This window comes from Coloeus monedula (genome assembly GCF_965178545.1).
Source record: "Coloeus monedula genome assembly, chromosome: 14".
Taxonomy (NCBI): domain Eukaryota; kingdom Metazoa; phylum Chordata; class Aves; order Passeriformes; family Corvidae; genus Coloeus; species Coloeus monedula.
In genome coordinates this window covers 19,035,931-19,063,634 of record NC_138794.1, presented here as the reverse complement: position 1 = coordinate 19,063,634, position 27,704 = coordinate 19,035,931, and the positions used below count along the sequence as shown (strand labels likewise).

Genomic DNA, 27,704 nt, shown 5'->3' with positions numbered 1-27,704 from the left:
ACCCTCTCCTCGACCCTGTGCCCCACACGCCTTCTACGCCGAGTTTTGTTGCCCTTTGTTACGTTCCTAAACCTTGCCATGAGCCAGAATCCCCGTTTAGACTACTTCCTGAGCAGCCTGAAGCCGCGCGCCTGCCCTTGGCGAGATCCCTCGCGTGGGCACGACTGGGGCACAGACAGGCACAAAGCCCTCCCGGGTGGCAGCGCAGCCGCCATAATCCGGGGCCGGGCCGTGAGGGGCCGCCATGACACCCCTTCCTCCCGCGCGCTGCGCGGGCGCGCGCGCTGCCCGCACCAATCAGCGCCGCGGGCGCGAGCAGCACTCACCAATCAACGCCGCGGGCGCGAGCAGCACTCACCAATCAGCGCCGCGGGCGCGAGCAGCACTCACCAATCAGCGCCGCGGGCGCGAGCAGCACTCACCAATCAGCGCCGAGGGCGCGAGCAGCTCCCGGCACCCCCCGCGGCTTCCGCTCCGCCCGCCGGTCGCGGCCCCGCTGTCGCGCGGAGCCCGCGGCCCTCACGGCCCTGGCGGCCCTGGCGGCCCTGCCTCGGCCCGTATTGGAGCGCTGTTTGCTGCGTTCTGGGAGCCCCCGGGGTTTCGCGGTGCTGTTGTGCGGCCTTTTGGAGCCGTTTTCAGCATCGCTACCGCATTAAAAGTCGGTTCAATTAACCCTTAGGGGCCTGTCAATTGCTTGTTTTCTAGTGGCTGCTTCCCCACAGCTGTGTTTGGGTAAGAGGAAAGCGCGGCCCAGCACTTATTAATCGTTATATTCCATATGTTGTTACATATACAGCTTTTATTATAATCCATTGCCGTTATTTTACCATTTTTACCACCGTTTTGCTGGTTTTTGCCATTATTTTTTAATTTGCAACATTTAAAAATTGTTACTATTTTACCGTTTTTACCGTTATCTTACGTATTTAACATTATTTTACCGTTTTAATAATTGCTTTGTAATTCTACTATTTTTATCCTCCTTTTTGTCAATATTTTATATTTTATAAGCATTTTCAAAGTTTCCTGCTTAAAACTTCACATTTTAACACCCAGGCTTTAATTTGTGGATGCTTTGGCAGAATTAATTGTCGTTTAGGAATCGCTAAGGGGCGTTTTGGAAACATCCTAAGGATGCTTGAAGTAGATAATAATTTTAATTCTTTATAAATAATCATTTTCTGATTTTAATTATATATAGATAAATATGCAAAGCATGGTGTTAGCATTAAAATCTCTCAGCCAATGTGCTGCTGCGTTTCCTCACCTCTTAATTACCCTTGCTAATCAGCAGAGCTGAAATTGGGCTTTTATCCTGGCAGCGTTATTTTTTAAACACACTGAGAAACCTTTGGGGCTGGAGTTAAACACGTTCCTTCCGAGCACAGCGTGGAAGAAGGCCGTGCTGGTGTTGTGAAGGGTTAGAAGGGGTGTCTGTGCTGGGTCAGGGGGGCAGAATTCCGTGGAATTGCTGCACAACCATCGAGGATCCCAGTTAACCTGCTGTTGGATCATCCCTGGAGTGACTCGAGGGTTAGATGGGATGTTGGGAAGAAATCCTTCCCTGGGAGGGTGGGCAGGCCCTGGCACAGGGTGCCCAGAGCAGCAGGGGCTGCCCCTGGATCCCTGGCAGTGTCCAAGGCCAGGCTGGACATTGGGGCTTGGAACACCCTGGGACAGTGGGATGTGTTCCTGCCCTGGCAGGGGGCGGAACTGGATGGGCTTTAGTTTCCCTTCCAGCCCAAACCAGTCTGTGATCCTGTAAAATTCCTCTCTCTGGGTTATCCAGCCCCCTCACTCCAACCTCCGAGCTGTTCCCCAAAATCAGGGCAACCTGAACATGTCCATCTTCTTTCCACCCAAAGTTATTCCAAGCAACTTAGTTTGAATAACAAGGACATCACTAAAATGGAACAAACTCTACTGAATGCAATGATTTTTCAAGAACTGAATTTACTCTTTGCTAATTAATCATTAATTGATGATATTTGAGATACTCATGTAAATTCCAATGATTTCCTCACCAAAACATTGATTTCTGATTTTTATCAGTGTGGAAGCAGGAGACTTGAATTAGAACTGCTAGGGATTAAATTCTAGTGCTGCTGTAAATATTTAGGAACACAGTAAGAAACATTTTTAATTATTAAGACATCTCTCTGCATTAATCACCAGAGAGTGCAAAGGGAAATCAACTCAGCAGGGGGCTGTTTGTCTTTACAGAACTTGCTGTAAAATTTTATCCCAGATTTGCTTATTTATCTGTCCTAAATTCTGGACCATGTTCAAAATGTGAGAGTCTTAATTTTGAGGGCACAAACTTTACCAGGGCACTTTTTGGCCTCTCTGCTCAAGTTTTAGGAGTCTGTTTGCCAGTATCCCAAAAGAAAAATGTAATTAAACATGAAGATGACCTTAAAGTTCTGCTGGTGCTCGAAATCTTTGTGGGATGAGTGTTCTGGGTGCTTCTGGGTCTTGCAGAGTCCAGGCTCAGATCCGTGCCCTTGGCAGTATGTTGGGGTTGGAGCCCTGCTGTGCTTGAAGGCAGCCTTAGTCCAGTGTCTTTGTTCTCCTGTGCCTGCACAGTTTGATTGGAGCATGGAGCCCATCTCCCTGCCAGAACCGGGGACTCCTGCAGGAAGCAGCTCATCCATGCCACAGAAAAGATTCCGTGTCCTGGTGGGAGTGACTGGAAGCGTGGCTGCCCTGAAGCTGCCCCTGCTCATCGCAGAGTTGCTGAGAATCCCTGGGGTGAGTGAAGCTGTTGGTGGAGCTTTGTAAAGTTGGAGTTACCCTGGTTTTGAGGAGAGATCATGTGGCTTCTGCTGAAATGACAAGTTCCTCCTTGGGGCCTTTTAGTTTGTAAATTTCTGTGAGGAGGATTCCACCTGTTTTTAAAAATTCTTTTATTTTTCCCCTGTCATTTCATACTTGAAAAGGTCTTTGCTTTGGGTGTTTTTTTTTTCTGGAGTTCGTCCTTGTCAGTCAAGTTAGCAGGTGTGGTGTTGCAGACAGAGGTGATACTTCTGAAACTTGAAATCTCCAGGATGTTGCAGATGTCCATGGGTGGGATGTGGATTTCCCAAATGTAAACGCAGCTGTGTGATCCAGAAAGGAAAAATGGACCTTGGAGAACCAGAAATAGAAAACACAAGCTGCTATGTGTGTCTGTGTAGTATTTTTTTACTATTTGTTGTCTGGAGTAACAGAGGTGCCCAGCAGAGGCCACTGGTGACTGATCAGGGAGGGAATTGTGCTCTTTCCTGCTGTAGAATAAAGTTAAACATAGCAAACTTGTAGGTTTTTAGACATGGAGGAAATATTTTGGAGCCGTGAAATAAAAGAGTGACGGGGGCAAGAGGGTGCACTTAAATCTGCAGATTTATTGATTAGATTGCTTCTTGAATATCCTTTGGGATGACTTGGGAGGCTTTACCTTGTGGATGCACTGAGTAGAGGCAGAGGAGGTGCTGATCTACGTGGTCGATGTTGATATCCAAGCTGGAAAGGATACTGGAGGTGAGGTGTGTGTGGCGATGTGAGGCCTCACTTAATTTATGACTGGACCTGATGCAATTAGTGAGGTCAAAGGTCCCAGCCTGAAGTAAGAAGGACAAAGAAAAATGGCACCAAGGACTGGGGTGACCAGCCCAGAGCCAGAGATAGGGATCTTCTAAGCCTCTCCCTCTTAGATTAGCTTGGCTGTTGCTCATTTTCCTTTGCTCCTGGAGCTTGGAATGCCCTTCTGTGCAGGTGACAGGCAGAATGCAGATGACCCATGGTAGGAACGTGGGTCAAGACCTTTGCTTCCCTCTGAGTGTTTGTTTCATAATTAAAAGCTGCAGACAGCTGGACTCAAACACACTGTGCAGGCCCAGAGGTCTGTGACATCCAGTGCAGACTGTGTGGCCGCTGGTTTGAGGGCAGAAAAAGCAAAAGTGATGTGGCATTTAAGTAAAACCTTATAAAATGAAGGCCTTGTTGCCTTTGTAAAATCATGGCTCAGGCCTGTTACTTTGTCTAGAGAAGGACTGTGAGAAAAGCCCGTGAGAAGAAAAGCAATTAGTTTTTACCCATGAGAATGTAGTATCAACAGAAGCAAGAAAGTTAAACAGTAGAAGGAGAAAACAGCAACATATCTGCACCTGTTATTTTTCTGAGTGCTTGAATTCTTATGCTATAGGTAGCCAATGGTAGCATGTTGTAGTTAGTAATAGCCAGTGTAGTAGTTTAACAGCCAGTGAATCTGTAACACCAATGATAACATACAAAAAGTGCATAAAAGAGGCTGCTTTGTTTAACAAATGGCTTTTTGGCCCTTGAAGGAGGCACTGTCCATGTGTGTCGTGACCGCCCCAACAGTGACAAGTGAGGCATCCAGGAGTTTATAACAATTTATTAATCAAAGTTATTTACTCATTTCTGCTGTGATTTGAAGGGCTGCTGAGTCAGTGTAACTTTCCCATGGAGTTTGTTGAGTCCTGCACAAGGCTGTTGCATCAATTTCTTTACTGCTGGAGCAGAGCTTTACAAAGGAGGCAGGGCAGGAGCAGAGACAAGGGTTTGATACCAGAGGAGATGTGGTCACAGGCTTGCAACCAGAGTGGTTAGTTTAAATTGATGATGTGCCTGAAATGGTCTGCGGTGAAAGACTTGGCAGAGTGATTTTGCTGCTCATTAACCTTTAACACCTCCTCGAGGGTGCCAGTGGATGTGACTACAGCTCACTGCCTTTTGCTTGACTCATCTTCACAGATGGAAATTCAGATGGCAGCAGGTTATTGCCCTTGCACCTGGTGTGGGGGGAGACAGCAGCGTCTCATCATCTCACACACCTGATTCCCAGAGTTCTTCAGTGGCTGGGCAGGAACACAATGACAAAAATTGTATTGGGAGGATATTGGCTGGTAATAGGCTTTGGGGAGACCTTAGAGCCTCTTCCTGTGCCTGAAGGGGCTAAAAGAGAGCTGGAGAGGGACTTTGGACAAGGGCCTGGAGTGACAGGACAGGGGAGGAATGGCTTCCTACTGCCAGAGGGCAGGGATAGATGGGATATTGGGCAGGAATTGTTCCCTGGAAAGGTGGTGAGGCCCTGGTACAGGGTGCCCAGAGCAGCTGGGGCTGCCCCTGGATCCCTGGCAGTGTCCAAGGCCAGGCTGGACACTGAGCTTGGAGCAAGCTGGGACAGTGGAAGATGTCCCTGCCCATGGCGGGGGCGGGGCTGGAACACCTTTAATTTCCTTTCCAATCCAAACCAGTCTGTGATCCTATGATAAAGAGAGGCAAGAACAAACTTTTCTGTGGGTAAAATGTTTTGTTCTTGAAGCTCCAGGATGTACTTCAGGTTTAAATCACAGATTGTCACTTCACTGTGCACCTGCCAGGCAGCCTCTGCCTGAGCTTGTAGGTGCCATTTAACAGAGGAGCTGCTCGTGCTCTTGTGCTCAGGCTGGCTGGAAAGATTTTGCTATCAACACTGAGAAAGCCGTTAAAAAATAACCCCGTGCACCTCCTTACCCCGAGCAGAAAGGGCTGTGCCAGGAGAAGCCTCTATCAGAGACCAGCAGTGTTGCCTGAACACAGGAGAGCAGTTTTGTGGTAAAGTTTGTTTTGGAGATTTGGCTTAAGCCACGAAGACCTCTAACTAATCTAAACTGTCTCCAGTGAGGGAGTTTGAGTGTGGCCAGACTGCCTTTGCTGTTTAAGATATCCACAGGCAAACAGAGGGTGTGCCAGGTAAATAGAAAGAATAAACTATGTAGGCTAAAGTGATCTTGAGAACACTGACCTCTTTCCAGCATGGCTGGAGGAACTTGATGGACTTGCTGAGAACGAGGGAACCAGGAGTCCACCCCAGCAGAAAGCCTTCACTAGGGAGAATATTTTACTCATTTCCTAGGGGGTGGTGGGATTTCAGCCACCAGCATTCAGACTCTTTGAACATCCCTCTGGAATGTTCTGGCCTGGAATGGTTGGACGTGGTGCTTGATAGCCAGAGCTCTTCCCTAGTCCTGGGCTTATGCTTGGAAGAAATAAATATTTTTTTAATGGTACCATTTCAGAGAGCAGACATCCTCCTTCAAACTGCACAGTGCCCTTTAAACCCCCCAGATAAATAAATTCTCTCGCAGACTGAGGTTAACACCTCACCCGAGGCCCGTGGAGCAGCGATAGCGCCTTTGTGGGTGTCGCTGCTTGGCTCGAGCAGCTTCCGGTGGGGTGAGGTTAGTATGGAAATAGTACAGTTAGTTAATGCCTGTGAGTGCAATCTTCACACTCAAAAACACTGCAAACACCTGTGATTCCAAGTCAGGGGTGCTTTGAGAAGAACAGACGTTTAGAAGAGGCAAAAACAGTACCAAAACCATGTTATGTGCAGCCTTAATATCCTATCACTTTTCCTTCAGAAGATGGGGAAAATTACCAATGGCCGCAATATGCAAAGGCTGGGATTTTCCACTGCTCCCAGCTGTTATTCTAGTCCCATAGGATGCAAGGAGCCAACACTGCCCCATTCCCAGTGGAATAAATGGTGTTGGGAGCTGGGTTAACGCGCTCTTTCACATCACTGCTGCTGTGCAAAGAATTTCTTGGAGCTTGGAGGTTTCCAGCAGTTGGTTGTAGCAAGGAGTGCACACACCGAGTGCCTCATCAGTTTTCTACCCCAAGGCACAGTTTTCCAGCAGGAAGGAGCTGCTGGTAGGGCTGGTTTCTCTCCATCTCACTGTTGGATCAAGAGAACCCTGCAGTGGGTTCTGTGACCCATGGAAAAGGGGTATTTTTCACTGTAAGCAGCAGCCTGAGGTTCATCTTCCTCTTTACCAGTGTTCAGAGTGCTCCATCCATGTGTTGGCCTGCCTGTTGACTGGTTTAAGGAACATCCTTGGGAGGAATTGCGGCTGGAAATGCCGTTCCATGTCCTGCACGGGCAGTCAGGGCATGCAGAGCCGCTTGGACACTGGCTGATCATGGTACGTGCAGGACACCTCTGGTTCACTGCCTGTGGCAGGAGCTGTTGGCAATACTTATCAGAGCTGCAGGACACGTGGAAAATGGGGAAAAGCCCCCTTTTCCACTTGTGAAGATTTCTGCAGGGGGAAGTGGGAGGTTCACCTTAGCACCTTTTGTAAGTGTGTGTCAGACAAACACACCTGAGGGATGGGATAGGCTTTCCCCAGTAGGCACCAATAAATGAAGGTTCCAGTTGCTTTGCAGGTTTATCTGAGGTTTCTGAGAGAACCCTCATGTGTTCACCCAGTCTCTCTTTGTGGAAGCCACTGCTTTGCTGCACAGAAACCCTGTGCTATGAACATACCTACACAGAGGTTCCGGTGAGGACCTGCCTGCTTTAGGTTGACATGAAATGAGCTTGTGGCTCCTGTGGATGTCTGTGGTGGCCTGGCCTTTCAGCTGTGAATAGGGGAGGCTGAGAAGCCACAAAACTTTACAAATTGTCCTCAAGTCTAAGCATTGGTCTTTTTCTTTCTGCTTAGCTTGAGGTGAAGGTGGTCACTACTGAGAGAGCAAAACATTTCTACAATGCCCAGGAGATTCCTGTGACCCTCTATGGTGATGAAGAGGAGTGGCAGGTGAGTTGTTCTTGCCAATAGAAGCATCCCTCTTAAGTTTTCTTGCAAGAAGCTACACTTAGTTCCTTTTTAAAGCTGGGCCAAGACTCACTCCTTGGTCTAGTAATGTATGTTTGGAATGTGGCTTTTGAAGAACGTGCTGTAAATGAGGAGGAAGAGAGAGGCTGCCCTGATGCATTGCAGGATTTTGTCCTGCAGCAGGCGGGGAGGGTAGCAGTGGACTGTCTCCACCCTGGGCTCAGCTGCTCTGAGGGGAGTGTCAGGAAATGTCAAGACAGCCACTGCAGAGCCATGGTGAGCGTGTTTGGTGCTTGTCATGAGTCATTCTTGTCACGGAGGCAGCAGCTTCGTTCTCCTTAGCTCAGCTGTCAGGGCTGTGAACATCTCTGCACCCTGTGAAATGGCTTTTTCTCCTGACTGCAGTTTTACTGACACACTTTGAGAGTCCTTGAGTATGAAGAGATTCATTGTATAAGGATCAAGATTTGTTTTTCCATACATTTCATCCCTGCTTTGCTGTACTGATCCAAGCACAAGTTGATCTTTCCTTACCCCTACTCCTGCCAGTGCCCTCATATGTGAGCATTGCTTTTAAGTGGACAGAAACATGCCAGTGGTAACGGCCAGGAAACTTTCTGGCCGGTCTCAGGGATTGGTGGATGTCTGCTGGATCCCAGGATGCTGCAGCCTCGGGGAGTTACTTCTGAGGAGCCCTCAGTGGGGTGATAGAAGAGGTGCAGGTCAGGCTTTGAGATCTGCTGGCACACTGGAGAGCAGGCACGGGGCCCTTGTGGTGGGAAATAATCAGAGAATGGTTTGGGTCGGAAGGGACCTTAAAGCTCATCCAGTTCCACCCCCCTGCCATGGGTGGGGACACCTTCCACTGTTCCAGGTTGCTCCAACCTGGCCTTGGACACTTCCAGGAATGGGATAGCCACAGCTTCTCTGGGCAGCCTGTGCCAGGGCCTCCCCAGCCTCACAAGGGAACAATTTCTTCCCATATCCCATCTAACCCTGCCCTTTGTGAGCTGGAAGCCATTTCCTCTTGTCCTTGTCTTGTCCAGGCCCTTGTAAATAGCCTCCCTCCATCATGCTGGCTCCCTCAGGCACTGGAAGGACACAGTTAGTTCATCCCAAAGCCTTCTCTTCTCCAGGCTGAACAATGCCAGTTCTCTCAGCCTTTCCTCATAGCAGAGGTAGGTGCTCCATCCCTCTGATCAACTTGATGGCCTCCTCTGGGCTCACTGTGACAGCCTGCTGTAAGAGACGGTCTGAGGATCCCTCATCTGCCTCACGATCATCACCAAGGACAGAGGCTGAGCACAGGAGTCCTGGCCTGGCTGAGGTGGGATGTCTGCCAAGTGTTGCCTGCGGGTGTGCCCGCTGGGAACTGGTACGCATTCCTGAGGGAAATTAGTGCAGGTCGCAATGGACTGCACAGTTCTTGCTGCCCAGGTGGGAAGGACTGTGCTGAAGCGGAAAGGAATGACCTGTCCTCTACACCTGTCCTGTCCCACCTGTCCTGTCCCACCTGTCCTGTCCCACCTGTCCTGTCCCACCTGTCCTGTCCCACCTGTCCTGTCCCACCTGTCCTGTACCTGTTTCCCAAAGCAACGGGCCTCATAACAACAGCTGTAGATTTCCCCCACCTCTTGGCCAGTTGCCCCTCGCTTCTAAAAAGAACTATAAAGGGACTTTCTAAATTAACCAAGAGGAGATCTCCCCACGGAAAGAAGGCGAATCTATTGTCAGGAGACCCACGAGGACTTTGTCTCATCCATTGGTAGCTATTTCCCCCGTGTCCTTTTGCACTCTGAGATCAATAAATGAACCATCACGACCCTCACTTGTATTAGTGGATCATGACACGTGCTCAGCATCTCTTTGAGAGATACTTCACTCTGACGGTAAAACTACAAGAAAGAATAGAAGTGAGTGGAGGAGGTGGGAAAGGTGTTCAGGAAGCCCCAGCTTTTCGGATACTGTCTTTTTGTTGTGGCTTCCCGTGACTCAGAGAAGGAGCACTTTGTGGCCCTGATGCACCCCGTGCTGGCCTGTGGTTGGGTGTCCTCTGGGGAATTAGCACCTGGTGCTGCATGCTGCTTCTCAGGACTCTTTCCCAGTATGCTCTCAAGACCAGGGTTCTCTTGAGCAATTCAGGGCTTTAGTGAAAACAGAAATATTCACTCAGGAGTATGTCAGGGAGAAACTGTGGCTGCCCCATCCCTGGAAGTGGTCAGGCCAGGTTGGACTGGGCTTGGAGCACTCCGGGACAGTGGAAGATGCCCCTGCCCATGGCAGGGGGTGGAACAAGATGACCTTTAAGATCCCTCCCAACCCAAACTGTTCTGTGATTCCAAGAGAGGAGGGAAGTGCCAAATTGGATAAACCTCATCCATCTCAGAGAAAGCCAACAGGACACTGTTCCCTGCAGTACTTAGGAGGGTTTCCTTTGCTGCTGTGTGTGTGAGTAGGGTTGTGCATGGTGATTAAAAGTGACTTGTTAAGTTAGGGGTCTGTACCTCATGAGAAGCCAGTGGGCAGCTTCACTTCAATGTGAAGCTTATAAATCACCTGGGTTCCCCAGGAAACGTACCCCTGTTTTGGGCCTGCCTGGCTTCAGCTGGCTGTGGGATGGAGCTCTTAGGAATAATTCCAAAGCTAAGGGATGCTGTGGATGGGGACAGCTCTTTGCTGTGAGTTGAAACCTGTGGTAGTCAGAAGTGTGAATTGCGGGAAAAGGATCCCACCATCCGCTGATACGCTGCCATCCCTTAACTGTGCTCCATAAGCACAGGAGCTGTGTTTTCTGAGGTGGGGTTGATGAGGTGTGTGAGGGTTTGGTGCTCCCCATCTTCTCTCCCCCACAGCTGTGGAAGGGCCGCTCGGACCCCGTCCTGCACATCGAGCTCCGGCGCTGGGCTGACCTCATGGTGGTGGCACCTCTGGACGCCAACACGCTGGCAAAGGTCGCCAATGGCATCTGTGACAACCTCCTGGTGAGTACCTGGGCTCTGCCTGCCACTGCTCCCACCCCTCAGGACTGCCTGACCTTGCCTTCCTGGGATCTTGGTGCTTCTGCAGCATCACGAACAGTGACATTTGCATGTTCTGCTCCCCCTCCATCTGCTCATCTCTCTCTTCTCCAGCACGGCTCCCCTTCTCCTTCTATTTCCTTTCCTGACCTACATCCCTTCCCACTCCTCAGCTCTGTCAGTCTCTCGTCTTATTTCCCAGTCCCTGCTTTGTGTCTTCCCTGCTTTTTCTGGAGAGTGGTATTTCTTTCTGCCTCCATCCTCTCTCTGTCACTCATACACACAAACAAACACTCACTCACTTTTGAGTTCCTCTACATTTTTTCAATGCAATCTGGAAAGACACCTGTGAGATCAGATAAAACTGTTTACTTCCCGCTACTTCACCACCTCCCTCACCTAACATAGCACAGACTTTCAAACATGCTCATTCCCACTTACCTCCCAGTCTCAGCTACAGAGGATTTGGCTTGTTCAGGCTTGTTTTTTGATATTTAAAGTGCTCTTGAGGCTCTTCAGGCTAATCAGAAAGTGTATTAAAAGGGAGTGTGCTTCTTTGTTGGGTGCTGGGGACCTTCAGTGGGGCTGAATGTTTTGTGGCCAGGCATTAACCACACAAAAGATCTCAGGAAGCTGCAGATCTGCATGACCTATAGCCTTTTGCGTAAGAAGCATATATAAATGAACAAAATCCACCCAGAACAGATCACTGGGGATCTGAGAGTAATCAGAAAGAGCTACAGAAAGAGGGAAGGACAAGCAATGTCTTGTCCTTCTGGGTCCCTTGTGGGCATGCTGGTTTAGCAGAGGGAAGAGCTCAGGAAGGATGTCAGGGATGTGTGGCTTCATACACTCCTGCCAGTCTTTGAGAGCCTTGTGAAGGGAAGAGACAGCTCCAGGAAAGGAAAGTGAGTACTGGAGGTGCTGGTTGGCAGTTCAGAACAGATTCCATCAGATTTCCTTGTGCTGGGAAGGGTTCAAGTCACAGGGTATAAAAAAGGGTGGGCAAGGTTCCTGTAAGGACTCCGTGATCTGAGCTGCTCCCTTGGAAGCTGCTTTGTTGGACTGAAATGCTGCTAGGCCTGGGGAATCTGATGGACGTGTCACTAGGAACAACCAGCATTTATCTTTCCAAGGGGATGAGGTGATCCTGGGTTATCTGGCAGTGCTGAGGAGTCAGCTTTGATTCCCTGTAGCACACAGGAGCTGCCAGATGGTTTGTAACATGCCAGCATCTCCTGCAGCAGCCCAGATGTGCTCGTGTTCTCCTCTGCTTGTATCCTGGAAGCAGCACTGCTTCCCTTGTGGGGAGTTATGGATCCAGTTGGCATATCATGTCAGAAGGACTCACTGCCAACTGTCAGTGTTTAGCTCTGCAGCTGGCTTATCTGCAGTGTTGCCCCGGGGGTTTCTTTGTAGCTGATAAGATCTGTGGCCACCTCTCAGCTTCTCTGTCTCCCACACAGTCTGTACACATCCTGTTCCAGCTTGGTTTGCTCCAGCCTGGGCTGCTGGCTGGAGCAGGGTGGGATTTATCCTCTGTGTAGCCTCCCTTGTCTTTCCTGCCTGTCAGAGACGAGCTTGGCTGGAATGTGATACAAGTTAGTCTCAGCCCATGGGTTAGCCCAGCTGCGCTGACAGAATGACAGGAGGCTGGAAAGGTGCTTCTGTGCAGCAGAGAGATGGGAAGGAATGAGGGAATCCAGGCCCTTTCTTGGCTTCTCCCGCAGACTTGTGTCATCCGTGCGTGGGACCTGAGCAAGCCCCTGCTCTTCTGCCCGGCCATGAACACGGCCATGTGGGAGCATCCCATCACAGCTCGGCAGGTGGAGCAGCTGAAGGGCTTTGGCTACACGGAGATCCCCTGTGTGGTGAAGAAGCTCGTGTGTGGAGATGAAGGTCAGTCATTTCCTGTGGCTCCTGCCCCTTTCCCTGCCCCAGTGCTGCCCTCGTGCTGGAGGGATGTGCTGCCTTTTGCTGCGTGGCCATGGAGATGTCAAACTGCCACAGTTTGTACAAACAAGCTGAAGCTTTGCCCTGTGTTATCCCTCTTCATTAGTTTTTAAGTAGCTTTAAGAGCTTTCAGATGAGCCTGATACTGAACAGAAATGTTCACGAAGAGAGGAGATCAAAGAGAAGGAAGGTTCTGTGGTGAGCGTTACCAGCCTGGGATTTGGGTGTCCTGACTTTGCCCTCTGCTGGGGCTGGGGGCTGTTTTCATTGTGCCTCAGTTCCTCAGATCCATCACTGGGATTAAATCTTGTCCCTGAGAGCAGACAGTGAGAAAAGCCCTTTGCAGATGTGGCTGAGGGTGTAGCTGAACACACATTGAACATTTGTTGTTGTTGTTGCCTGGGTTACTTTTTAGTTTCCCAAACAAGTTTTGATGTGGGGTTTTGACACCAGGGTTCTGCAAAGTGAAAGAGGGGTGTGGAGGAAGTTCAGATTCAATACATTTGGCTTGCAGCACTAAGAAATAATGGTCTCATTGAAGTTTTAGTAGCTGCTGTAAATGGAGGTATTTTGACTTTTGGGAAGGGTTTCGATACAAACCATTTGGATGAATGGATTTGCTTTTTAATTAAAATTTTATTGGGCAAATCTCTGTAAAATGTCCCCCGGTTCCAGCCACAGCAGCTACTACCTGCACAGTTCTATGCTCCTACTTCTGTGTAACAACCCCAATTCCAGCAGTATGTTTACCACCTTGTCAGTCCAATAAACAGTCTGTAACAAAGACAGGATGTTAAAATGTCCCTCGTGGTTAAATTCTAGGCCTGGCTTCGTTTTGGAATCCTTAGGTAGGTGCAATGCCTCTAGAGATTTGTACTTTCAGAACTGAAAACTAAGAAATATTTACAATTAGGTAAGCGTAGTTGAGTAACTCAGACATCAGTTGAAATATCCTGGATGATTAACCCTCCACTGGGATTTTAGACATGATTACATCAAATTTCTTCATATCCAGCTCAGCTGTCTCATCTGTGAGAGCAAACTCTTGAAGGAGCTTGGCAGAGAGGGATGGAGGGATGGCAGGAGTAGCCACATCTGACTGGACTCCACTCGTGCTTGTGAGTCAACTCACAAGAAGATCTTCCTGATGGCAAACACCAGGACTTTCCTGGCAGCTTGTAGGGAGATTATGGCAGGGCACTGATGGATTCCATCTCTCTGAAGACCCAAACTAGTCTCTACAACTGACTTCTTTTCACCCCTTCCCCTTTTCTCAGGCCTTTCACCCCACAGCCTCTTCCACGCTCATTTTGGCTTCCATCCACACAGGGGTTTCCCTGGTTTCCACACAAGCAGCACATAGCAAAGCTCACACATCTGGTGCAGGAGAGATTCGGTTTGCACCAGTTTTGTCTGTTGACATTGTGGTTTGTTTTGCTCTAGGAGGTTTCTCTTCCTCACCCCATGTGGTTGGGTCTCACCTGAAATGCACTACGTCCTCACTGCCCCCAAGTTTTACCTGATTAATTTTTCTCCCTTAGCAAATGAGTGGATTTATACAGGAAGTCCTGCTAAAAGAGAGGATAACAAATGTAATTTCTTGATTGGATACTTTCCATACTGCCATTATCTTCATCATCCTTGGCTGGATTTCTAGAGCCTGGCACACTGGAAGATTTCCACCTGTAGGCATGAGCTGTGCTGTAAGAGTTTGCTTTAGTAAACGAAAAAATCCAGCTGTCAATTGCCAGAGGTGTTGGAGAAGTGGGTGGTGGAGGAAGAAGGCAGGTCATGGAAGTGTTCTGGAAGGGTGTAGCTCTGCCAAACCATGCAGAGGCAGTCAGGGAATGTCTCTTGTCAAGTGCAGCTCTTCCCCATGAGATTAGGAGAGCAGAAGGGTCCAAATCTGCCTGCAGCTTGTCCACAGGATGCTCCAGACCTCCGGGGATTTACAGGTCTGAAAAAGAGGAAAACAACACCTTCCAGAACTAATTTCTGCTGAGCAATAAGGCATGTATTTTAAATTATAGGATCAATTAGCCAGCAGGACAAAATATCAAGAGAGACTTCTCTTCAATCTTCCAAAAGAGACAAATACCTGTGGGAGAAGCATCTTTTCTCAACTCCAAGCAAATTAGAAGAGTGAATGGCCTCAGTTCCCAGTGCTGACTTCAGCACAGAAGGTTAGACAAGGTGATTTAATCATCTCTGGCTTTGAAATTCTGAACTGGAGTTAAAAACTGTTTCAAAGGGAAGCAGCAGCACAGCACAGATTAGATGTTCATCTGGCAGATAACCAGGCCAAAAAGAAAAGCCTTTCCATTTTGTTCTGTCCAGCAGCCTTCTCCAAGAGTTGCTCCCGAGATTCAGGCTGGTGGGAATCCAGGACAGCTTTCTCTAATGGAGGTCATTTCTCTAAAGCAGAGTCACGGGAATGGTATGGATTTGGCAAGGCTTTTGTATAGGCAAAGACCATTTCAGAAAGATGCTGAAAACACATTATGTTTACCCTGGAGAAAGGAGGTGAGATTGGGAATTACGATCCACACACTTTTTTTTGGTTGCCCCCACCCTGGATTTCACAATGCGGTTTTGCTCTTGCCCTGCAGGCCGAGGAGCCATGGCAGAAGTGTGGACCATCGTGGAAAGAGTTAAAGGGATCCTTGAAGAACGGGATGTGCCAAGGCAGAGCTGATGTTTTGGCATGTAAATGCTGGTTTTGTGCCTTCCTGATGGTTTGGAGATAAACCCAGCAGGAAGCTGGGCTCAGCTGCCCTGGTACCCATGGCATGCATACCTTTAGCTGCTCTTCAACAGAAGGAGCCAACGGTTGTCTTCCAGCTGGTGCCAAACTGAAATGTGGTACCTCGCCACAGACTTTCAAAAACCAGAGCCAAGAATGTGCTGCTTTAGTGTGGAAAACTCTGAGGTATCTTGCAGAGAGGGAGTAACGTTCCTGAGGCTGCTCAGCCCCCAGTGCTTCACACGTGCTCTGTTCTGGGGAGGCTGCAGAAGGTGTTTGAGCTCCTGGTTCTAGAGAGGAAAAGGCCCTGCAAGTTCTGGTGCAGGGCAATTCCAGCTCTTTCCAGCAACTGTCTTCTGGACCATTCCTGCTTTCCAGATATGGTCCGCATCTGTTCTGGCTGCCCATTCCCAGCAGGAGCCACTGTCCAAAAAGTATTTTCCCTCTGGGAACTTAATAAAAGAGAGAGATTTTAATCCTGCCCCTGATGAGTTGCCTCTTGTAAGTGCTTTGGGAGGTGTTCCCACCCAATGTCTTTGCTAAGTTGTTGTGTCTGCTGATGGTTATTTATCAGATACGGAGAAAAATTGACTGAACGGAGCTCTCCAGTCCTTCTGCCCTTTTGTAGCTGTTGTCTGGAGAGGGATACAGGTTATCAGCCTCATTCCAAAGTGCCTCCTGCCCATCTGGATGCCCCAGTCAGGAAACGAGCAGGCCAGGCCCTCATGGAAAGCCAAGGGTGGGTGTTTCCCAAGGGAATGAAGTCAAACTTCACTGAAGTAAAGAATTTCAGCCAAATTAAATTTAATAAAGAAATAGATTTTATTCCGCGGCCAAAAGATCGGTCACACAGAAAGCCACAATCGGAAAAAGGCCAGCACCGAGCCCGGGGTCGGAGCTGGGTGAACACAGGTCTGACCTCTATCACGTCAGATCCCCAAGTTCACCAGTGTCACTTCTGCTGGTTCCTTCTTATACAGTTCTTGGGCAGAGTCCAAATTAATTCTATTCTTCTCACAATTTAGCACATTCATGATGTTTTCTTGTCCCGAAGTTGGGCTGCACAAAGCATTTCCTGGGTATGATGGATTGTCCATCTCCTTGTCCATCTCCGATTCTTGGAACAGTTATTCTTAGTTCTAGGAATGGGATACTCCTTTAACGACTCCGAGATGTTAATGAGATGTTAATCAGTCTCATCATTGTCCAGATCATTGCCCAGGTGTGGTGTTAATGGCTCCAGATAAGGTCTACCTCTACCCGGAGATAGATTTTTTCATATGCTGATTAATTCCTGGCCATATTGTCTCCTCTGCTGCTGCCATGGCTTGTGAAATTTTCTCTGTCCCCAGCCTGGGGTTTGGGCTTAGGCATTTTTATTTGTACAATTAATATATACATTTATGTACACAAGCACGAATTACCAATTTCATTTATAACATTCACCTTTGATGACCTTTTCATCTTGACAATTAACTGCCTGGCATCAATAAATTGGGACATCCTGTGCCCTTGTGGGCCAGACCAGGCAGAGCTTCCCCCAGTCCAACCTTTCCTTGGGAACATGATCTTGCTCCTGAGGGGGAATGGGAGATGTGGAACATGCTGCTCTAGCAGAGCACTGCTGACCCACAGAGTTCATTTTTGACTAAACCCAAACAAATGTAAGGCCCTGGGTGTACAGCATGTGCATCCTGCCTGTGGGGGAAACCTCCAGCCTGCTGTGCACGAGGGAAGAGGTCACGAGGTTACGTTTGCTTGACTTAGCCGTCCCACACAAATAAAACCTCTGAACTTTCCCTGTTTCGGCTCTTCCACTGACAGAGATCCAGGGAGTAAAAGCTGCTGAGAAGGATCTCGGTGTGAGCAGAGCTTGTGGCTCACAGTGAGGGCTGTAGTGGTGTTGGGCTGTGACTTCTGCATTTTGCCAGGATTTATGGAGTGACCTGCATCGTTTGCTCGTGTTCTCGGCTCTCAGCCTCTCAGAAAACCATACCTTAAGCTCACTGACAGTAGCAGAGATGTTTCCTGGCTTTGATGAGTTTTGCTCTGTTTCTCCTGCTCAAAGGGAAATGTGTGTTGTGGCTGTTACAACTGACTCGTCCTTGGGGCTCTGTCGTGGCTATCTCCTGTGGTGGGAGTTGTTTATCCCTCCTCCTGCTCCCTGACTTGGCAGCACAGAAAATCCAACAGAGATTCCTCATCCCAGAACAAAACACCACGTCCCCGATAAGAGCCTTCCTCTCTTCCAAGCCTGGTTTGCTGCCTTAAGCTGCTCCAGAAATGTTGACGAGTGATCCTCTGCGTAATTGCTGTGATTTTTTAAATTGGAAGCAGGTTGCGATACCATTCCAGGCTGGCATAAACCCGTGCCCCAAGCACCTTTCCTTGAGGGCAAATAAAAGAAACAGTTACTTCCTTCTGGGAGGCAGGAGCAGCTTCCAGCCTGGCAGAGGTACAGGTCCCCACCCCTGGCCGGGGAGGTGCGGCAGCCCGCGGGCAGGAGCTGCTCCTTGTGCAAAAGGAGCAGGAATAGGAGCTGGGGGAAGCCCTGTCTGCTTTAGGAGGCGACCTCTAGGACGAGGCTTGGGGTGGTGATGAAGGACCTGAGTCCAAACCAGGGCTCTGTGCCAGCTTGGGGAATAGGCACTGCCAGGCTCTCCTTAGCCAGTGAGATCACCAAGAGGTGTTGAGGGGTGGATCCCTCATGGCATTCAGGCTTCCACCTCCATCCCTCACAGCTCTGTGTGTGACTCAGGTTCACGGGGGAGGCCCGAGACACTTCCCATGAACTTTTTCTTTTCCTTCAGCTCTTCTTTTTAAGCCACACGCTGATTTTTTGTTCCACTTTCCCATGAAACTCTTGGATGACCGAGGCAGCACCCCTATGAATCCTGCTGCGTTGCAATTTCATTCATCCTGCTTAAAACTGTTTCTCTCAGCATGGCTTGGGAGTGATAAAGAGCCAGGACAAAAGCTCAGCGAAAGCAGCAGCCCAGCTCCTTTCCTGGGCTTGGATGTGCCTCAGCATCCCTGTCTCTGGCTGCTTCCCCCCCATCCCAGACTTGATGGGATCCCTTTGGTGCTTGGATTCGGGGGAGGAGAAGGATGGAGATGCCGTGGTGCTGCTTTGGCCTGGCTTTGACCAGGAGTTGGCTCCCCAACTACAACTTGGGATGGGAATTGCATCATCTCGCTCGCCTGTCCCATCCCACTCCTCCATCTTGGGAGCCTGCAGCAGGAAAAAACATCTTAAAAAAGTGACAAAACCTCCCCATATTTAGTCTTTCAGCAGCAGTGCCTCTGTGATGCACCTGGTGCAGTGGCTTTGCACCCCGGGGCTCCGGATTTGGCACCAGCCCCCCCCCGGGAGCGGGGATGCCGCCCACTCCGGATCCCCAGAGCATGTGAGGTGGCAGGAAGTGGGTTTGTTCCCCGACCACAGCTGAGCCGGGCGCTGGGGGAGGCCGGGGGTTGCCACAGGGTGACAGATTGGCGGTGGCAAGTGAGAACTGGAGGCGTTTGTAGGTTTTTTTCCCTTCCTTGCTCTGGCAGGATTCAAAACAACACCTTGAGACATGTATTTTCCTCCTGTAAGATTGCAGTGGCAGTGGAAAAGGGAGATGATCCAAAGGGATAGTGGTGATTCCAATCTCTGCCCTCGTGTTTTGCTTTCCATGTGCTTCATTTTTCTGTCTCACCAGCCCTCCTGACTTGGGAGATGTTGGGAAGCAGCTGCATCACCCTGACTGGTGATAAAGCCAGAGCCAAAAGACCCAGCAGGGCTCGGCACAGACTCCTTGGCACCAGCAACACCGATAGCTCGGCTTTGGTGGGACAGCCTTCCAATTAAAACTTGCAGGTGCTGTGTTCTTCCCCTGGCCACCTGCCTCCGTGGGTGCTTGAAAAATTGTTTCCAGGAGTAATTGAGCTTAATTAGAAACTTGAATTCCCTGGAGCTGGGATGCTCAGAGATGCACGGGGGGAATGAAATAATCCAATGGGGCAGTTCCCTGCTGGGGCTCACCCTGTCTGGGGTTTTATTCTGCTCTGCTAGGTCTCACCCTATCTGGGATTTTATTCATGGGCTCTCATGTTGTCCTTTAGATGGAGACGGGGATTTTTCTCTGGGAGTGCTGGCTTTGGTGTTGGACCTCGCTTTTCTGACTCTTTGGGGAAAACAGGATAAAGGGGATGGAATGACCAAAAAGCCTTTGTGCTGTCCAGGGAGATGAGGAGTAAAGGTCACTTCAGTCATCACAGTAAAGATAAAATGAATATGCTCTTGACCACAGGATCCTGGGATCCTAAGGGGAAATGGGCTTTGCATGGAGCATCCTAAAATCAGGCTTAAAATCAGGCTCCATCTGTGATCGCGAAGAGCCCCTCAGTCTGAAATCGGGGAGTGCCTGGTGTGCTCCCAATCCCCAGTCCCATGGCATTCAACCCTTGGCAAGTCATTGCTGGCCACTGCCACCTGTGGAGGGGTGAGCACCCCAGGGACCCTTCATGCCCCTGGTCCCACAGGAGTATCCGGAAAATCCCCCCACACCCTGCTTCAGCTCTGGGTGAGCGTGCCAGGACAGGCAGCGCCAGCTTCCCACCGCCAAAACGAGCTGGGGGAGAGCCAAGCACAGCCATAAAAGCTCTAGAAAAGGCATTTATTCCTACATGGCTCCTTGGATGGCTGGAAGAGCCTTTGCCCAGGAGATCTGTGCCCCCGGAGCAGCCTGAGCCCCTGGGCCTGGGTCTGCTCAGTCTCGATTTACACGGGGTGTTTGGGTGGTTTATAGCTTTGGAGAAAGATGATTCATGAACTCCAGGGTGATAAGGATGAGGGAGGAAAGAAAAGCCACGTCAACCTGAAGGAATGTGACCGGTAGAGAGCCCAGCCTGTGGCTGCCAAAAGCCCTGGGAGAGGGGATCAGGCGTAAAAAGGGCCAAGATGAGAACATGTGCCTGAAAAAATAGCTGAAAGCCTCCCATCCCTGCTTCAGGGGCTCTTGTCCCCCAAGTGCACTGCAGCTCTGAGGCCATGGGATGGCTCCAGATAAACTCCACGGACATAGGTCAGCCAAACTTCTAACTGGGGATAATTTACGGCCCGAGCTCTTGTGCTTGCCCAGGGCTGCCTGTGCTCCCGGGGCTCCAGCCTCCCTCCAGACCACTGCTCTGCTTCCCTGAGGATCAGGAACTGGCATGGGGTCTGGGAGCCATGCCAGAGCCATCCCAAAGCGAGTTCCTGTATGAGTGGCAGGCGAGGGAAGCATTGTCCCTTCTTCCCCTTGCTCTGCTGGGCAGCACCATGTGCCTGCTGGGCACATGGCCTGGGAGGCCAACGCTGGGCCAAGATTTCCTTCACCAGTGGGAATGAGGGTGGCCCGGAAAACCCTGGCCTGGTTCCTGCTGCCCCCTGTGCAAACACATCATGTTTGCCATCCTGGCAAACACAGCCCCTTTATAAAGGCAGCAGAATTTGGCTGTGAGGAGAGAACACAGCCAATATCAGAGAGAAGTCCAGTTCTGGGATGTGCCAAGGCACAGGCAGACCTCTGCCCCTTGTTCCCATCCAGAATATCCTTCCTGAGGGCGGGGAGCTCCTGCTCTTGCAGCATCCCGAGGGAATCTGCATCCTGCATACCCTAGGGGTGAGTCTGCTCTGAGATACTCTTCGTGGATGTTATTTACAGTAGCATTTTTTCTTCAATAGGAAATCATTCTTGGTGCCGGGAAAAAGCTGCTGAGGTGCTGGCAGGGTGCGGGCAGGGTGCAGCTGGAGCGCCCAAATGCCTGCAGCCCATGAACCCTGCCAGTTGCCTCAGCAGAAAGTCAATATTGACCCTCTGTCAGCGCTTGCACGAACCGGCACTCCCGCTGCCAAAGCAGAACAAAGCCTGGCGCGTCCCTCCAGCACCGGCTCTCTGTGCCGGCTCTTTAAAAATAATCATCGTTAAATAGCTGGGTCTGCTGGGGCTTTGTTGGAAGTCAAATACCTGGGAAAAGCCATGGAGAAAGAGCTCCAGCTGCTCTGCTTCTTACTCCTCACCGTTCTCTCCCTCCCCTGACCCAGCGTCCATCCTCCCTCAGAGCACCCATCCAAGCTGGATCCCCGCAGGGGATGTCACCTCACATCCCCATCACATCCCCAGCTCCTCGGAGGGCACTGTTGTGCCAGAGCCAGGACATGGGAACTGGCAGCACCCCAGGGAAATAAAAGCTGAAGTGGTTTGAAGGCTTGGCCTCCGAAGGGGGAGGGTGATGGGGGAGCGGAGAGGAACCAAAACCCAGTAGCCGAGGAACAGGCAGAGGGCGAAGGGGAAGTGAAAGCAGCTGTGATTACTGAAAGCTCAGATGTGAAAGAGTGGGAGCGCTGTCTTTGGGGCTCTCACTTCCTTGTCTGAGCAGGTTTTCTTGGCTTTGGGCTATTTCTAACTCCATCCCTGTCTTTGCTCATAAATTCCACCCTGGGGTGGGTGGGGTTGGTGTCACTGGAGGTGGGTGCCACATGTGCCATCAGAGTTTGGGGACAGACTGCTGAGTATCCCTGCATGGTTGGGGTTTGGGGGGAATCACCCAGCATCCCTGCATGGTGGGGTTTGGGGGGAATCACCCAGCATCCCTGCATGGTGGGGTTTGGGGGGAATCACCCAGCATCCCTGCATGGTGGGGTTTGGGGGGAATCACCCAGCATCCCTGCATGGTGGAGTTTGGGGGGAATCACGCAGCATTCCTGCATGGTGGGGTTTGGGGGGATCACCCAGCATTCCTGGTGTGCCAAGTTTTGGGGACTATCCATTCCCTGCCAGGGATGCTGATATACCCAAGCTGCATCACCCCTCTCCATCCCCTTTCCATCCCATGACACATGGGCTGCATCTGCATGTTTGGTCTCTAAATAAGGAGGTATTTTAATCTTTTAACCAGAGTCTCAAATACATGGTCCCTGTCCCCAGATATTTTCTGCAGGACTGGGCACTTGGTGGTGGGGCAGAGTGGGGTGTTTGGGTACATCAAGCACCTCAGTAAAAGCCATTTTAAGATGAAACAGTCACCAAGGGTTGAAAGAGCTCCTAGTCTGGTGTCAAGCAGTGTTTTCTTTCTCCCATAATAATTTGTGATGCTTCCCCTAAGTGGTCCTTATCCCTGCAGCCTCCATGCTTAGTTTTGGGTAACAAAATCCTGCAGGTGTGTGGATTTAAGCAGTTTAACAGCACTAATTAAAATAGTGCACCCCCCCATCCCTGGAAAGAGTCAGTGTAACTCGGCCGTGACCTCGGCTGGGCTGTGTGACTACTGTCCTCTGTGGGACCCCAAACCTGGGCTCAAAGTTAAGCCTAGGATTAGAGGCTGTGCTGAAGCCAGCGGGGTGAGTCCCTTGCTGTCCTGAATCAGCAGTGGCTGCACAGGGAAGCCCCGGAGCAGGTGAGGGGTCTGGCAGCTCGTGGGGCATTGGATGCTAAAAGGAGGGAGCTGGCTGAGGGTCCCCTGAGCTGTAGGGGACAGAAACCGCAGTGAAGTCCACACCCGTCCCACGCACACCCATCGGGTTTAACCCGCCTGAGCCTCTGTGCCAGGTCCTGCTGTGGAAGGAGCATCCTCATTCTCCCAAAACCTCTCTCCCAGGGATGTCTGCCTTCCTTTTAAAGCCTGGTTTTTCTCTTCCATCTGCTCCTTTAATGCTGCTGGGTCAATTTGCCCCCGTTTCCTCCATACCGGCTTTAAATTCCGTAATTAACAGGTCAATGCAGTCAATCCTATTCCAGGGAGGGGGAGGGAGGCAGGTCCTGCTCCGTGCCGAGAAGGGGATGCAGAATGAAACATCTAGGGGCTTTCCCTCTGAATTAAACCAACACAAGAAAGAAAGAAAGGGTAATATAATTAGGTGGGGGAAAAGGCAGAAGAAAAGTCACGCCCTGAAACCCAACCCCTTTCATCCCGCGGGAGCTCGGCCCGGAGATCTCAAGCGAAGCTGGGTCAGATGTGCTGGAACATTTCCAGGCCCAGAGTGTTTAAATAGAAAGGTTATGTGCCTGGGCGATTTATTTCATCTCTTAATTGGGTGTTTGTTTACATGACTCGGGAGCTCTTTGCTCATATTTGCTTTGCTGGCTCACTCAGCTGCCGAAAATCCCGCGTCCGGCCACATCCCGACCGGGCCAGTACCGGGGATGGGGCTGTCCTTCGGCTGCGGCTCCTCCCAGTGCTTCCCCATGACCCCTTCGCATCCCCCCGGAGGCAGCAGCCCTGGGATGTGCCGGTGGGATGCTCCAGCTGAGGTTCCACCATGCCAACATCTCCTCTTCCGTTGTGGAAACCAGGAGATGGTGGGGATGGACCTCTCTGGGCCAGGATTTGAGGCTCCCCCTCTCCCGAGCATCTTGCCCGGCCCAGAGAGGATGAGATAGTTTGGGTTTGGTTTTCTCCCTGGTCTTGGTTCTCTGCTGCCCTCAGCCTGCACAAAATTTTGGAGGAAAATCAGCGTTCTCCTACTGTGGCTCTAGAAAGAAGAGTTTCGGAAAGACCTGGAGAAGTGCAACAGCTTCTGTCTCACCCTCCTCTCTTGGCTGTAAATACATGTTATGTTAATTTTCTCTTGGTTTTATCTGGGTTTATGTTAATTTTCCCCTTTCCAGGCGTGCCCAAACGATGGGCTCGAAGTGCCCTCGGGCTCTTTGGCCCAGCGGGTGTCCTGATGGCAGATGGTCCACTCCACCTCATGCTGGGATGGGACAACCTCTTCCCCTCCCCCTCCCTGGAGCCAGTGGATCCTTATCTCAGCCTGGCATGCATCCCTGGAGGGGAGAGGGGAAGCTGCGCTCCTGGCTGGCCAGCCGATAAGGAGCAGCCACCCAGATGGATCAGTGGCATGACCTTGGGAGGAGCCAGCCTCGGGGGTCATGGGGAAGCCGAAGATAAAGGGGGGGATCTTGCCCAAGGTGAGCTGGCACCGCCCTTGAAATGAGGAAGGTGTTTCCAAAACAGGCGGGTTGGCCCCAAAACACCTCCCAGCTCCTGCGGCTCTCATGGAACTGATGTCAGCAGCGGCTGCTGTGTGTTTGGGAGGAGCTGATGGGTCTCAGCGCAGGAATGTGGGGATTTGGGGCTTTTTTCCCATGGGTTTTTGGGTTGCAAATGTGTTGACATCTGTTTTTTTCGAAATCAGTCCCTTTCTCAACCTTTGCTGGATGCTGACGGATACACATTGCTAAGGGATAAATCAGAGCTACCTCTGCTCCTCCTCCTCCTCACTCACCTCTTCTTTCCTTCCTCCCATTGAAGTCTGCATCAACACTGATAATTAAAACCACGTTTGGGAGATGTTTCTTGATTTATCCTCTGGAATTTCTTTTTCCTCCTGGACTTTTGAACTGCTGACGTGGAGAATGACTTCCCCATCTGCTGCCCACACTTTTTTGTGGGGATGTGATGGGGATTTTAGGGAAGGCACCATCTTACAGCCAGCCCAGGCTACAATGGTATCTCCAAGCTTTGAGGCTGTGAGGACATCCTGTGCTGCCTCCCCAGTCTGTCCCCTTGAGTCAAATCCAGCAGGACCCAGCATCCCAGCCCCAGGCCATCCACTCAGCCACATGAGATGTTTGGAGCAGCAAGGAGGTCAGGAAGCCTCCAAGCTCTGCTGCTGGCCTGAGGTGGTGGGATGGGAGGACCAAAGGCTATGGGGAATTTTTCCCCTCTTGCTTCAGGGTACTGGGGAAAAAATATGTCAGGATGTGGTGATGAGATGGTCACAGCCACGCTGGGTAATGGAGCCTTCTCCAAAAATTCATCATTGCTTGGGGCTGGAAAGTCCTGCTGGGGCTAGAAGGCTCAAGGTGGACCTGTGAGCTGGGAAATCACCTTCTGGAAAGCAGATGGGACCCTGCACTGAGCATAGTTCTGCTGGTGCTGAGCTGTGATGGGAAAGTGCTGGGTTTTGGGACTGTGGAGAACAGGGATGTCTCATCCAGGATTTTCCTGGGCTGGGATTTATGTATGCCACTGGCCAGCTGATTAAAAGTCTGGAAAACCCTGGACCTGCCATGTCTTGCAGAGCCACTGGCTTGGCGTAGGCAAAGCCCAGGCCACTAATTACCTGCCTGAGGACAAAAACTTGCAGATTTGTGTTTTCTTAGTGTCTGATCCAAGGAGGTCCCCATCCAAGTGGCACCAAGAGTGCCCCAGGGAGATCTGGCATCCTTCTGGAGAACAGGCAAAGCAGGAAAAGCTTTGAAAGCAAGAGAAGGAGGAGATCCCTGGGTGTCACTGAGCAGCTCCTCCAGGCCTGGCTGATGCAATGCGAGCCCTTCCAAAGGCTGGGAAGCCCTGGGAAGTCCCCAGGAACTTTGGTGGCATCAAGCTGGCTGCCAGCTGGGGCTGGGGAGTCCCCAGCCCGGGGGCAGATGCTGAACTGGGGCCAAGCTGTGGTTCCCTGTGGGAAGGGCTGATCCAGCTGCTGTGGATCAGATGGCAGCAGGTATCCCCGAGGGAGGGTCAGCCAGGAGTTAACCTCCATCACCAGGTTTCCATGAGCTGTAAGATGATGAGGACGTGGGGTTGGGATGGGGAGAAGCAGGACAGAGGGTCATTGCAGCCCTAAGCCCTGAGCAGCCATCCTTCTCCTCTGCCTGCAGTGGTAAAGCCATCCCTGAACTGGCAGCATGGCTTATCCCAGCACTGCCTCATTCCCAGCCCTCTTTCCTGAGGGTTTCCACAAGAAAAGCCCTGCTGAGGGAGCTGGGGTCAGCCCCAAAGTCGGTGTCCCAGTAACAGAGGGATGGAAAAGGACAGCTTGTGGCTCCAAGCAGCCAGCTGGTGGGATGTCCTGTCCCACAGCAGGCTGGAGAAGGTCCCACAGCCCCATCCAGGGATGCTGCAGCAGGCACAGCCAAGAGCTTCACTCATTTATTGTTATTTTCTTTTCCTTTCCAGGCACTGAAAATTGCCGTGTGGGAAGAAAGGTGTCTGAAGGTGATGAATGGCTTTGCTATGTTTGCCAAGCAGATGTTTTCCTTTGATGGGCACCAAAACACCCGCGCTTGCTCTTCCTGGCTGGAAGAGTGAAATTCCCTAAAACTGCTCACAAATACAGGCCAAATTGGTAGTTTCAGGAGGAAAAGAGGAAGGCTGGAGGTGCCATTGGAGAGGAGGGGATAGGCCAGGCTCAACCATCTGAGGTATGTGATGTCGACGTGCTGCTTCTGTCCCAGCCATGGGGATTTTCCAATGACCTGGATATGAGCAGGGCACGCTCCATCCCTCCCACCAGTCTTGGCTCAAAGGAACTGGGTTAGATGAGCATCCCTGAGCCTGGAGGTGGGAAACCACGCTGGGATGGATGCTTGCAGGTCCCAGGGATGCAGCACCCCAACCTCAGCTCCTTGGTTTGCGTGTTGAAATTGGGGTTTTCCCATAACAGGAAAATTGTGGTGTTCCCTCTGCTTCCTTGGAGGAGCAGCACGTGGGCTGTGAATCATGCCTTGGGTAGCAGAAAGGAGATCTTCAGGGCTTGCTCCCTGCTCCTCTAAACATCCATCCGTCCATCCCTCCATCCCTCCATCCCTCCATCCCTCCATCCCTTCCTGAGTCACTGCACCAAACGCAGGTGCTCCCTGTCATCCCAAGCTCTCAGCCACTGCTGCTTTCCTCCCCGTGGGTGGGATCACAGGGATTTGGGGCTGTGGATGTTGGTGCACATCATTTATCCTGGTTTATCTGCTCTGTATGGGATGTATTTGTACTTTCTCATAGTACTTCTGAGGAGCAGAACCCAGGCAGCTGTTGGGCTCCAAAAACTGCAGTGGGCTGGGATGGACAGATCTCTTCAGAGAAACCTATTTAAGCTAAAAAAAAAAAAAAAAAAGGAAAAGATTTATTTATTTTTAATAGCTTTCTTTTTGTTTTTTTAAAAACTACTTAGCTGGTTCTTCAAGGCATTCCAGCCCCAGCAGCATCCCATGGTGAGAAGTCCCCTGGATGAATGTGCAGCCTTAGCTCACCTCTGCCAGGGCAGGGACCTGGCACTGGAGCATCACCAGTAATTTTCCACCCGTCTCCACGCTGTGGAAATACACCCAGGCATGGAAAAAGCCTAGAAGGGAATAAAGAAGACACTTGGCCAGTAGAACTTGGCCGGCTCCCAGCTCAAGGAACAGCTTCAGGTTCATCCCCAGCTCTCCGGCGCTTGGCAGGCTCAGCTGCCTCAGCTCCTACAAATGGGACAGGCCAGCAGCATCCCTGCCAAAACCCTGGGTGCTCCTGCTCCAACAGCTCCCTGTGCCCACGGGTTTGCTGCAAGACAAAAAGGGGGGAAAGGGGCTTTTTTGTGGAGTTCGGTTGGGACTTTTTTTCCTTCATTCTCACTGCGGAGAAAAGGAGAAGGAAAAA

The 27,704-nt window shown here is 50.7% G+C and overlaps 1 protein-coding gene across 2 annotated transcripts; it reads left to right on the top strand.

Annotated features, from left to right (window-relative positions):
• The first annotated feature begins 495 nt into the window (after positions 1-495).
• PPCDC (phosphopantothenoylcysteine decarboxylase) lies at positions 496-27,704 on the top strand. 2 transcript variants are annotated; one of them, XR_014226830.1, is made up of 7 exons: positions 496-732; positions 2,587-2,751; positions 7,494-7,589; positions 10,460-10,588; positions 12,355-12,523; positions 26,250-26,494; positions 27,238-27,704. XR_014226830.1 is itself a non-coding variant. In XM_082290946.1 (6 exons), the coding sequence occupies exons 2-6, from the start codon at positions 2,599-2,601 to the stop codon at positions 15,270-15,272; spliced, it is 633 nt and encodes a 210-aa protein (XP_082147072.1). In that variant the 5' UTR covers positions 496-732; positions 2,587-2,598; the 3' UTR covers positions 15,273-15,794. The 2 variants fall into 2 exon arrangements, 1 of the variants encoding a protein (XP_082147072.1); XM_082290946.1 differs by lacking the exons at positions 26,250-26,494; positions 27,238-27,704 and adding an exon at positions 15,187-15,794.

Bases quoted from the DNA above. Each gene is read 5' to 3' on its own strand.
- PPCDC (XM_082290946.1), top strand. From the start codon at position 2,599: ATGGAGCCCATCTCCCTGCCAGAACCGGGGACTCCTGCAGGAAGCAGC. The intron at 10,589-12,354 runs GTGAGTACCTGG...CTTCTCCCGCAG, and splicing joins GCATCTGTGACAACCTCCTG to ACTTGTGTCATCCGTGCGTG. The intron at 12,524-15,186 runs GTCAGTCATTTC...CTTGCCCTGCAG, and splicing joins GCTCGTGTGTGGAGATGAAG to GCCGAGGAGCCATGGCAGAA.